At 38.8% G+C, this 12,715-nt stretch overlaps 1 protein-coding gene across 10 annotated transcripts in view; it reads left to right on the top strand.

The window, feature by feature from the left end:
- Positions 1–395: 395 nt before the first annotated feature.
- The window catches only part of LOC144295918 (uncharacterized), a 247,121-nt gene continuing 234,801 nt past the window's right edge, over positions 396–12,715 (top strand). For all 10 annotated transcript variants that reach the window (XR_013363055.1, XR_013363054.1, XR_013363057.1 and 7 more), the window contains exon 1: positions 396–11,856. Coding sequence is in view for 4 of the 10 variants with exons in the window: in XM_077868582.1 (XP_077724708.1) it covers positions 11,768–11,856 (89 nt within the window). In the remaining 6 variants the exon portion in view is untranslated. The remainder of the gene's footprint in view (positions 11,857–12,715) is intronic.

Raw genomic sequence — 12,715 nt, forward strand, 5'->3', positions numbered from 1 at the left:
CTTTTTCTTTTTTGGACTCCTAATATTTCTGAGATATATCCATGTTCATGTGTGCTGTTGATTGTTTTCCTTTGAGAGTGGATAATATCATTTCATCACAAAAAAATCAATGCACTTATACTCATTTTGAAAAGAAAAATCTTGTATTGACCTTTTAGAAATACATGTGCTGAAGGAATGCTGAATTATCATGCTTCTGTAAACTGAAAATTATTTTTTACCATTCTTATATGTCTATATGTAGATGGTGTCCATAGCTACCCACAGGATGGGATTTTAGGGATCCCTGGCTGTACATCACAACAGACAAATACCTCCCTACAATCACAGAGTCTGAAATTCAACCATTAGCTATTATTTTTTTTTAAAGATCTTATTTATTTATTCACAGAGAGAGGCAGAGACATAGGCAGAGGGAGAAGCAGGCTCCCTGCAGGGAGCCTGATGCAAGACTTCATCCCAGGACCCCAGGATCATGCCCTGAGCCAAAGGCAGATGCTCAACAACTGAGCCACCCAGGTGCCCCAACCATTAGTTATTCTTTCCTTGGAATTTTAGGAGTTACCTCACAAAAGGAAAATCATGTCATTTACCATCCGACATGAATGAGTATAGCCAGTAATCGCTTTTAGGACTAGAGAAGTAATGAGCAGGTGTTGAGGAACAGAGGAAAGGAACAGTTCTAGACCTTGAGATGTTTGGAGGATGGGCTTCAGTGGGACATTTAAATGAAGACCTCTGGCATCCCACTGGCAACTGAGGACAGAGCGAGAGGCAATACCAGGTATATGAGCTACAGAGAAAGGAAGTGGAAAGGCAAACTTTTACCTCCTTCATCACCGTGTGCATGTGTAGTGACAAGCACTTTTTGACTACCTAGTATGTAAGGCTCGGTGTCAGGCATTCTCAATTCAAGATATAACAAGACTCTGTCCCTGCTTTTAAAGAACTGTCTTTAAAACAACAATAATTTTTGTACCATGTCCCAGAGAGCACAAAAGAGGAATTGACTGGCTGCCTAGGGGGCGTTAATGAGGAGGCCATTTCTAACTGAGGAAGGGTGTTTTGTTTTGTTTTGTTTTGTTTTGTTTTTTTGAGGAAGGGTATTTACAGAGGATAGGGGTGCAGGGTGCCGGCACACCAGGAAACTGCTAGTACATTTGGTTGGTCCATCCTCTACCACTACCATCCTCTATCGTGATTCTAGAATCATGGCCATGTCACCCACCTATCTGAATCAGTCTCTGCTTCTTTAGCACTAAGCCCCACATAGCATATGATATCATTTGCCCCTGGGCTCAGTCTTCCTCTCTTTCTGTACCACATGTTCCCCTATGAAGAAATAGAGAACTACCTCAGGTTACCTACATTTAGCTCTGCTTCTGTCAACAGAAAGCCTGACAGCAACCACCATTTGCCAACTGGAGAATGAGTATTTCATCTCAGAAAGATATTTCTCTTCATTACTATAGTTGAATAATAGAATTCCAGAAATGCCCAGGTTCCAGAGAATGTAGATGATCTGTCCATGAAGGTCCAAGTACAGGGGCATATGAGAACACCAATTAATCACTTATTAAATATTCAAGTACCTACTGTGAGCAAAACACTATGTGATCATTTTCCCATGTGTTCTACAGAATGGAGATTTTCCCATCCCTCGCCCACTGTCAACTTCCAAAATCAACCTTCTGCTGCATAGAAAATCCATACAAAACTCATCAGCCCTGTAATTAACCAGAACAGGCAGTGAAGAAGTCAAGTTCTCATGAGCATGGGCAGATTGAACTGTAGATGTTGGAGTCTGCATTTCTGTCCAGAAACTGATAATTTTCTTTTCCTCTCCAGTTTTTCCTTTTATAGACAGTTTTAATATTATCTATCTAGAATTTCTGATAGTCCAGAGCAAACCCTATGAAAGGCTGTGTATGGCTTTCAGACTCCATTCTCTTAAACACCCCTAAAGCCGTGCTTGGATCCCTCACAAAGGGAAGGCTGCTGACTTGCAGTGAGGTTTGTGTTGTAAGCTATCTTCCTGTTCCTTCCAGGTCTCCTCTAGGACCGATTCATTCAGGGGAATAAATAGAAATGTCTCTATTGCTACTATCTTGGCCCAAGCCACTATATATCTCCCCTAGTTACTTTAATATTTTCCTAACTGCTTTCCCCATGTCCATCCTTGACTCTCCTTCAGTCCATTCTCAATGCAGCAGGTGGAATAATTTATTAAAATGTCATTTCTTGAGGCAACTGAGTGGCTCAGTGGTTGAGTGTCTGCCTGCGGCTCAGGTCATGATCCTGGGGTCCTGGGATTGAGACCTGCATCAGGCTCCCCACAGGGAACCTGCTTCTCCCTCTGTCTGTGTCTCTGCCTCTCTCTGTGTGTCTTTCATGAATAAATAAATAAAATCTTTAAAAAGCCCTCATCATTCCTCCGTTAAAACTCTTTCATAGTCTGCCTACTTTCCCTCCCTGCCCTCCTCTGTCCCCTTCTCCATCTCTCTTACTCAATGTCCTACTGTTCCCCTTGCGTGTTATATGTGTGGCACACTGGCCTCCTTTCTGTTTCTCCAACACACCTGTTCTCTAGGCACTCTCTCATCTCCGAGCATTTGCACTTACCGTTCCCTCTGCTGGTCCACTCTTCCCCCATATCTGGCTCATTCCCTCACCACCACCATAATATTACATTCTTGATAATGATTTCCCTGGCTGGCTGCTTTATATGAAATTGCAACTCCCAGACTCTGTATTTCCCACATTTCCCCCTTCTTTATTCTTCTTTATAGTACTTATGATGATTGAATACATTATATATTTTACATTTTTCCTTTGCTTATCCTTTGTCTTCCTCTGCTAGAATATAAGCTCTGCACACTTAAAAGAAAAAGACTTTATTTATTTGAGAGCATGAGCAAGTGAGAGAGAGAGAGAGCATGAGCAGAGGGAAAGGGGGAAGCAGACTCCCCACTGAGCAGGGAGCCCAATGCAGGACTCGATTCCGGGACCCTGGGACATGATCCCAGCTGAAGGCAGACACTTAACTGACTGAGCACTCAGGTGCCCTATAAGCTTTGTGCTTTTTTTTTTTTTAATTTATTTATTTATGATAGTCACACACAGAGAGAGAGAGAGAGAGAGAGAGGCAGAGACACAGGCAGAGGGAGAAGCAGGCTCCATGCTCCGGGAGCCCGGTGTGGGACTGGATCCCAGGTCTCCAGGATCGCGCCCTGGGCCAAAGGCAGGCGCCAAACCGCTGCACCACCCAGGGATTCCCAGTTCTGTGCTTTTTTTTGTCTGTTTTCACATTATTGTATTCCTGGTGCCTGAATGGTACTGGCACATAGTGTGTTGTGTGCGTGTGTGTGTGTGTGTATGTGTAATAAATGAATGAGTATATAAAAATAAAGGATTACAGCTATCTTATGTTACTTTTCTTAGAATACTTTAGTTCCAATCTAGAATTTAGTTAGAACAACTTATGCAAAAACATTTACCCAGGGTGTTTTCTTTTTATGTAGCACAATATTCACTCTTTGAGTTTTGTCTTTTCCTAGCTGAAGAGAGTAATATATTCAGGGTGAGTTTAGTAATTTCTGCTGTCCTCATGTTTTGGAAAAGAGTCACTTGTGTTAGAAAGTGAAAAATTTGGAAACTTTCAAGAAATATTCTCGTTGAGGAAATGTTGCAGAAATTGTATGTATGTATGTATGTATGCATTTATTTATTGAAATAGCTTTTTAAATTTAGCTTTGTGTGATCTATACATGCAATGAAAAGACATCTTTGAGCAGTAAGACTTATTGTTAGGTTAAGGGCAACTTTTACAGTTGAGGTGGGCAATCACATTTGTTTCTCGATTCTTCATCTTGAATATCAGATATTTGAAAGAACGTTTGGGTCGGGTGGTCAACAAGTGCATATACTCCCTTTTTCTTCTTTAAGTCAGGTGGTAAGAAGAGAGTTTTCTCTGCAGAAATAAGATGGCAGGGGTTGTCAGCAAATCTGTCCTGCCACTTGATTTTGTAAAGTTGTATCGAGACACAGCCACACACACTTTTTTATGTGCTGTCTATGGGTATCATCTATACTGTCTGGCCCTGTATGGAAAAGCCACAGATCCTTTGTGGAGCTCTAACATTAAATCATAACCTATTCAAGTTGGCAAAGCCAGCCAAAAGGCAGGGACCCACATAGAGGAGGAGAAGGCAAAGGTGTTGAGGATCCACAGAACGGCTATTCAGTTCTTAATCAGTTGATAAGTAATCACACAGTTTTCTCAATTTGTGCAATTTTCAGTCTTGTTACATTGTTTATAAATATACATTTTTGAAGTAAATCCACATGTCCTCATTGATATATCAAAATTCAGAACTGTTTTTTTTTTTTTTTAATTTTGGATTGTTTTTCAAGTAATAGTAACTCAAGGGGCACCTGGGTGGTTCAGTGGGTTAAACATCTGCCTTCTGTTCAGGTCATGATTTCAGGGTTCTGTGATCCAGCCCCGTGTTGGGCTCTCTGCTGAGCAGGGAGTCTGCTTCTCCTTCTCCTTCTGTGCTTGTGTGTGCTCTCTCTCTCTTTTGCTCTCAAATAAAATCTAAGAAAAAAAGTAATAGTGACTCTTGCCCCTATTCTCAATTCTTTTACAGTTTTTAAGATTAAATGTTATTCTGTAAGCAACACAGCTTTTTATAATACAAATTACACTCTAATTTATCTGTTTTATATGTGTCTTTTAGCATATGATTGAAATTTGTTGTATGTAAGTTAACCCAATTGCAGGGATTAGTTTTAATGAAATTATCTCTTAAAGCCTTAACTACTTCATAATGGAATATTGGGTAGCATTAATACTGTAGTTTATTTGGTTACCCAGTCAGATTTTATTAAAAAAAGAAAGACTTAGTCTTTGGACTTTCTTAAAACACAGACAGCACCTCTGCATTTAATGTATTTTATTTCTGACTCATCAGGATAAATTGTATTGAGATGCTCATTGAGATGTGTGATAAATATCAAAATTAAGAACTGTGCTTAACATTTGAGAAGTTATCCGAACGTGTTATTTGCATTTGAGAATCTCCAGGAAGGCTAACTTGGAAGATTTATTATTTTTTAAATTAATGAGGTTGGTATAATAGAGACAAGGTGTCAAATCAAGCCTTCCAATATTTGTTGGGTAATAAAAGGACATGTGACCTTTTTAGCATTAAATACAACTCTTAGTGGTCTGAAAAAGTTAGGTGTCTCTGCAAACATGTTATAATCAGATTAATTTAGGCACTGTGGAAAAGAGTAAACTTCTGCCTATAATACAAGCTTAAATATATAGAGTTAAATCAGAAATAGAGAATGCATCTGGCTGTGCACAGTTGAGTAAATTCTACCATTCGATCAAAAAGCAATAATAAAAACAAATTGCTTTATGGAGTGTTATGTGTGCCAGGCACTGTTCTCTGTGCTTCCCAGGCATTATGTCACTTATTCTTCATAGCAGCCTTCTTATGTCTGTTTTGCTGACGAAGAAACGGAGCTTTAAGTCACTTCTCAAGGACACAAACAGGATGTGATGGTGTTTGACTGAGCCAGGTAATCTGTGTGATCCTGAAGTCTGGCTTTAACCTCTGCAGTGTAGCACTGCTCTAGAGAGGTGTGATCTACGTTATAGGTTATGGAGAAAGATTTAAGTAGATCCTCTCTTCTTGTCTGTTTTGTGGCCTGTAACTCTGGTTGAAAACACCATTCTTTCCAGAGAGTCTGGGTTGCTCAGTTGGTTAGGCATCTGAGTTTGGCTCAGGTCATGATCTCAGGGTTCTAGGATGGAGCCCTGCCTATCAAGCTCCACCTGGAGCCCTGAGCTCTGTGGGGGAGTCTGCTTCTAGCTCTCCCTCTGCCTCCCTCCCGGCTTGTGCTCTCTCTCTCTCTCATAAATAAATAAGTAAAACCTCTATATAATAAATATAAATATATAAAAAAATGTTCTTTCCTATCCTGTTATTTCCTGCATGCTTCAACCCTGCATCCCTTACATTTGCATACTTATGTGCGTTTTTGAGAAGATCCTTTTAAGTGAAATTAAAAATCATTTCTTCAAAGCATTATAGTTATCTTTCTCTTATTTATCCTTTCCCTAGATTCTTAAATATGATGTTGTAAATCTCACCTATCACCCATGCCTCAAAAGGTGCTTTCTCATTAAAAAAAGAAAAACAGAGAAATTCCACTGTTCTTCTAGACAGCTGTATTATGTTGAGATGACTTAGATCTGGAAGGTGTTCATTCTACTGGACATTTTTGGAAACAAATATTTTAGCTTGATTTATGGTGCTGAAATAATTATTGTTATTTTACGGATTCCACATACTTCCATTGGAAGAACATTTGGAAAGCATCTTCCAATTGTCTAGGCACTATTCCCTGTCCTGAATTATTTCAATTTAATTAAATCATGTGGTATTTTCTGTCAATAAATAATGCTTGTAAACAGACTTGAAGGTGAAAAGTACAATTTAGCAGGACTTGTTACTGATATGAGGCCATCAGCCCGGATATGTCACGTAATCTACAAGCACATTCTTTGTACACTTTTATGTAGAGCCAATCATTATGGTATCTAGACACAATCTGGATCGCACCCTCTCTCTTCATGATCCTGTGAAATTTTAGGACTTTTGGGGAAGAACCCATGTTTTTCATGCTGACTTCTTTTCTCCTTCTCCCAGCTCCTAGATTTGTCTGCTGGATGAGCAGACAATTATTATGCAGCATCTAGAAGTTGAAGAGTGTAGTCACATTACCTGTTCAATGTATATGTGACTAAAATTTCCACTTCTGCTTTTGGAAGGATAAGGAGGAAAGGAGGGGAGGTTTTGGGCAAGCAGTTAAGAGATTCTGCAAAGCCTGCTTAATTATTTCAATAATCAATGAATTATAATTGACTAATTAATAGTCTACCTCATTCCAGAGAAGATTTGAGTGATGTATGTGTATATATAAAATAAGATTAAAAGTATGCATGAATAGAAAGACCAGAGGAAATATAATGTGAAGGTCAAAGCTGGGGAGAATTAGAATAGAACCATTCACACCCATGTGAGTAAAGCCAAGTTCAATTTGGCTCTGAACGTCCTGTGACTAACATGGAAAGGGAAACATAATTGATAAAGTCTAAATTTAATTCACTGAAAAGAAACTATGCCAATATTGCAGTGACTTCCTCCCTCCCCCATTATTTAAAGCATAAAAAATCACATGGGGCAGAGCTTTCCTAAGTCCCATCTTGATGTGTTGTTCATTTTTAGGGAAGTGAATTGGTTTTTTTTCCTGCTATAGATCATAACTAAATGTATTATTTCATTACCTCAAATGTCACCTAGAAGAAAAAAATTTCTCTCACAATGTCAATTTTTTTAAACTTTTTTTTTTTTTTTTAACAGTGTATTCAATTTAAGCCTGGGCTATAATTAGCTCACTTGACACAATCTGGCTTGTTCATTCGGAGTTCAGTTATAAGAACCTACTCTAGTTGCTGTATAGAATAATCTAGAAATACTCATATCTTTCTCTGTATTTCCTCCTGCATATTCCTGTTTCTTTTTAAATCTTTTTTTTTTAAACATTTTTATTTATTTATGATAGTCACAGAGAGAGAGAGAGGCAGAGACATAGGCAGAGGGAGAAGCAGGCTCCATGCACCGAGAGCCCGACGTGGGATTTGATCCCGGGTCTCCAGGATCGCGCCCTGGGCCAAAGGCAGGCGCCAAACTGCTGCGCCACCCAGGGATCCCCAATATTCCTGTTTCTAGTCTTTAGTCAGTCTGCCTCAAATATGCCTGGTAGAAATTGCAAAGGGTATGATATTTTACCCTGCTCACAAGCTAACAAGTTAATGGCCACAGTTTTAAGACTATAGCAAACAGCGGTAGACAAAGCATTAGCCTTGGGCCCTGAGCTCCACTTCCTGCAGGGGCACAAAAAGACTACGTGATACCTGCAGGCTTGATGGGTTGTCTTGCAAGAGGGGATCCCTGGAACGTCTGGGTGGCTCGGTGGTTGAATATCTGTCTTTGGCTTAGGGCGTGATCCTGGGGTTCTGGGATCCAGTCCTGCATCAGGCTCCCCATCGGGAGCGTGCTTCTCCTTCTGCCGATCTTTCTGCTTCTCTGTGTCTCTCATGAATAAATCAAATCTTTAAAAAAAGAGAGGATCCCTGACCTTTAGGAACCTGAATATTTTATTTTTTTAAAATGGGCAACAAGAATGCCTGCTTCTTCTTTGCCCTGGAGAAAGACGTTATCTCTATCTTCCAAGGTGGTTGGCCACAGAAACATCCTTGAAAAGATAGTTTGGGGCAATGACAGTGCATCTACTTATAAGAAACTCAGAAACGTGACGGATCCAGGAAGAATGGTTTCTCATTACTACCTTCACTCTTTTATATCTTTTAAAATACACTCCATTTCTGAAAATCAACATTTTAATCTTGGTTCCTACATTTCAGTGAAATGTTCTCTCTCTCAGAACTCTCTGGGAACTTCCATTATAATTATGATCCCTACCAGGATTTTTAAATTAATCTTCTCAAACAATCTTCTCTGTTTCTAGTGTTTTCATATAAGTCAACAGTTTTTTCTAAGGTCTTTGAGGGCAGAAACTATTGGGGCTTATTTTTTACCCACTATAGTACTCAATATTATAGATAGGTTTAGATAATATATAGGAATATGAGAAAAGGCCAAATTAGAAAGGTTGTCTATGGTAACAAAATGATAAATAATTGTCCATAATTTCCCATCTGTCATTTTTTAGTGACCAAAGAAACAGAATTCCTAACTAAGAGTCTGAAAGTTTTTATGACTTCATAACTGTAGCATGTCAGGATTCTACAGCCAGCTCTTGGCTTGATTTTACTGGAGTTTAATCTTGGTGTGTTAGTGAATTGTGTTGATTTATCTCTGATTCAACACAAGGGATGGTAGAGACTCTTAGGCAAGTCCGGCTCTGTTTTTATCCAAAAGCTTCTTGAATAAATAGAACCATGCAATGTGCAAAAGACAGGTGGCAGAGATAGAAAGGAAAATTCTGACATAGCATAATCTATATAGATACTAATTAATGAGGAACAAGTCCATATTTATTGAAAACTAACTAGATATCTGCCCTGAGCTTGGCAGCCTGACTTCTGGCACAGAAGCAGAGAATGAGACCAGCGTGTATATTTGAAATAATTTGGCAACCTAAGTGAATAGTTTTCTTTTTTCTGCATAACTCTCTCTCCAAAAAAAAAAAAAAAAAAAAAAAAAGAAAAGAAAAGAAAAAAGAAAAAACAAACACCAACAAAATATGTTTTAAAAATGGATATTAAAGGAACACCTGGGTGGCTCAGTTGGTTAAGCCTCTGCCTTCAGCTCAGGTCATGATTTTATGATTGCTGGGTCTTGGGATCAAGTCCTATGTTGGGCTCCCTGCTCCAAGGGGAGCCTGCTTCTCCCTCTCCCTCTGCCTGCCGCTCATGCTCTGCCAAATGAATAAATAAAAATTAAAAAAAATGGAAATAAAAGGCTCTTCTACAGAACACGTAGATGTGTGAGAAGGATTATAGTCCAGTGGAAAGCATAGGCTTTGAAGCTGTGAATAAGGACTCTACGATTTAGTCAATAAGTGAGTCAGGTTAAATTACATGTGTTTGTGGAATTATCTTATCAGTAAATGTGGAAAATAAAACCCACTTCTTGGCATATTTGAGCATTAAATGAGATAATGTATGTCAATTGTGTGGGGTCTGGCACATACATTTGGGCCGGGGAATGATAATTTTCATGATTACTAAATAATTGACTCATAACAATGATTCAAGGCTGGAAAAGTGGGGAGATGATTAAGGAAGAATTAAAAAGTCCAGGAAAAGGATGGGAGGGGACAAATGGGTAGAACACGGTATCTTTAGGGCACTGAAATATTCTGCATGGTAAATTTGGTGGATATATGAAATCACACTTTTATTCAAAGCCATCGAATGCACAACACCAAGCGTGAATCCTAATGTAAACTATGTACTTTATGGGTGTGAATCCTTATGTAAACTCTGAGGATCATGATGTGTCAGTGTGGGTTCATTAGTTGTAAGAAATACAGCAGGGTTGGGGGGGTTATGTTGATAATGGGGCCTGCATGTGTGGGGTCAGAGAGTAGATTGGAGATCTCTATCTTCCGTTCAGTTTTGCTGTGAACTAAAACTGCTCTAAAAACAGACTATTGAAAAAACAACTATCTCTTAGAGGCATCCCCACGCAGGAAATTACCCAAGGGACCTGTGAAGGTTTTAACTGTGAGCGAAGGCACCCACCAGATCTCAGGAATGGAGGGAATGAAGATGACTGCTTTTTGGTGGGTTGTCCTGATTAGTGATTGGTTGAATTGAGAATTTCAATCTCCAGAGTCATGGGGGGAAAAAAAACACGTAAATTTTGTCACCTTATCAATCTTTGTAAATTTCCCATGCTAAAATAGACAGCTTACAGAATTACCTGTGAGGTACTTTGTCTGGAGTTCCAACTTGGCTTTCTGTATTTTTCGCTTGCTTTTTAGATATTCCCATTATAAAGTATAAAACAGAAATTATAATGTAGGGAGTAATAGTTTCTTTGTCAGATTGAAATAAAGTAATTGGTAGCTCTCCAAGATAGTCTGAAGGGGGTAAGTTACATTTATGTGATCTAAATCCATTGGTTAAATGCACAGGGATTAACATCTGCTAAAAGAATTGTGCTTGGCACGCAGGTGTTTCAATATTTGCATTTAGTATGTGTTTCAGAAACAGCCTCTGAGAAAAACATTTATGTAACAATCTGGTGGTTTTATTGTTTAAATCTGTCAGGACAGTCATTTTGTTACTCAGACTTTGTGACCCTCTTGCAAGCTGTAAACTATTTAACGAAGTGAATATATTGAGAAAGATGACAGACTTTCAAACTTTGGGGGGAAAGAGTATTATATGAGAAGAATCAGCTTTCCCCCTTGAGACTGTGCCTAATATGTGAACAGCAAAAACAATTACCTTGGTGATTTCAGGAAGTCCAATAAATTCCATTGCACAGTCCTACTTTTGAAATATTACATCACTCAGCAAAAGCTTAGGCTCATATATTAGCTGAAATGAACTAATCATGAATTAATTACCATTAGTTCAGTTTTGTGAATGGAGTGCAGAGGTAAGGCTCTGGTTTTGCCTGTGGCCAGCGCCTCCAGGTTTAACGACGCCTGCACTTTGGTCTCCCGGTGCCCAAATGTGGGGGGCACTCTGGAGCTACTCATTTCAGCAGTCCTGCGGATCACCTCTCGTTGCGGTGATTGACTTAATCATTCTGTAATCCACATTGTTAAAATAAGTTGTGCTCTGGTCGTTTGTTTTGTAGGTAAAGTGGGGGAAATAAATGCAGTGTTTCTCTAGAGATTTGTGGCTTAAAATCAGAAAGAATATAGAGGAATCAATTGGTTTCACACACTGCCAGATTATACCTCAAGCAAATTAAAACTGGGTAAAAATGGAATTGCCAGTGATTTCAGCTTTATAACATCCACACATGGCTATGATAGCACATGATGGCTCACTTTGGCTTAACTACTTTTTAAGTGCCTTAAATGTCTTTAGGGTACATGAGTATCCAGTGGGACACAATGTCTTGTGTATAAATAGCAACTAGTTTTGACTGTTGATATCTGCCCTGTGGCTTGTTCTCACAGAATTTCTTTGCTTTTTAACTTCTATATGGGTTATTCAGGGTTATTTCAGGCCACTTTGGAAATTCACCCAGGATGTTTCAGTTGGTGCAGATTTCAGATACATCATTGCTTCAGGTAATTGTCTCCAAGACCCACTGGGTAGGGTGGGGGTGTGTATGCCGAATTGTATTTGGAGTTTTGTTTGATAGCTTCTGAAATAGCCGGCACTTCTCCAAGGCTAGAACTTCCATCTACTGTATTTTCTTTACTTAATAATACATTTCTCAAATGCTGTAGCCAGTCCCACAAATTCTACCTTATTAATATCTCTCTTTTGATAGTCTCCAGATATGGGATTGCACAGACTAGCAAAATCTCCAGAAATTTTTTTGGGGAAACTGTATCGATGGTCAAGGTTTGATTTTGTTAATTATGGACATGAAACAAATACTTTTATCATTTAATAAATGAGAGTACATTTTAACACCAAAAGTTAAGAAAAGTCTAATGTATGGATGAAGAACAGTGCTTTAAATTTAGTCAATTTAACTAATGCAGAAGTCATGTCATCAACTTATTTTTTCTCATTTGGGTAACAACTTTGCCAAGGATTGCTATCCAGCAGGAGAGATTAGAGAATTATTGACAAATTTCAAAATGGCTTTGGAATGCCTGAGTGGCTCAGTTGGAAGAGCATGAAACCCTTGAGCTGGAGGTTGTGAGTTTGAGCCCCACATTAGGTGTAGAGATTACTTAAAAAAATGAATAAGTAAAAATGTTTTAAAAAGTTTAAAAAAATAAGACACAAATAACTTTGGCTTGGAATCAGGAAACCTGGGTTAGGGGCATATTAGCTATTGGATTTTCTCTAAGCTTCTCCAGTGGGACAAGGGATGATAACCCCGGTCTGGCCTTTCTCACAAGGTTATTGTGAAATTCATGTGGAATAATGCATGCAAAAATGTGCACAATGAAAATGAGGTGGTTTTAATGT

Source organism: Canis aureus, chromosome 24, assembly GCF_053574225.1.
Source record: "Canis aureus isolate CA01 chromosome 24, VMU_Caureus_v.1.0, whole genome shotgun sequence".
NCBI lineage: Eukaryota > Metazoa > Chordata > Mammalia > Carnivora > Canidae > Canis > Canis aureus.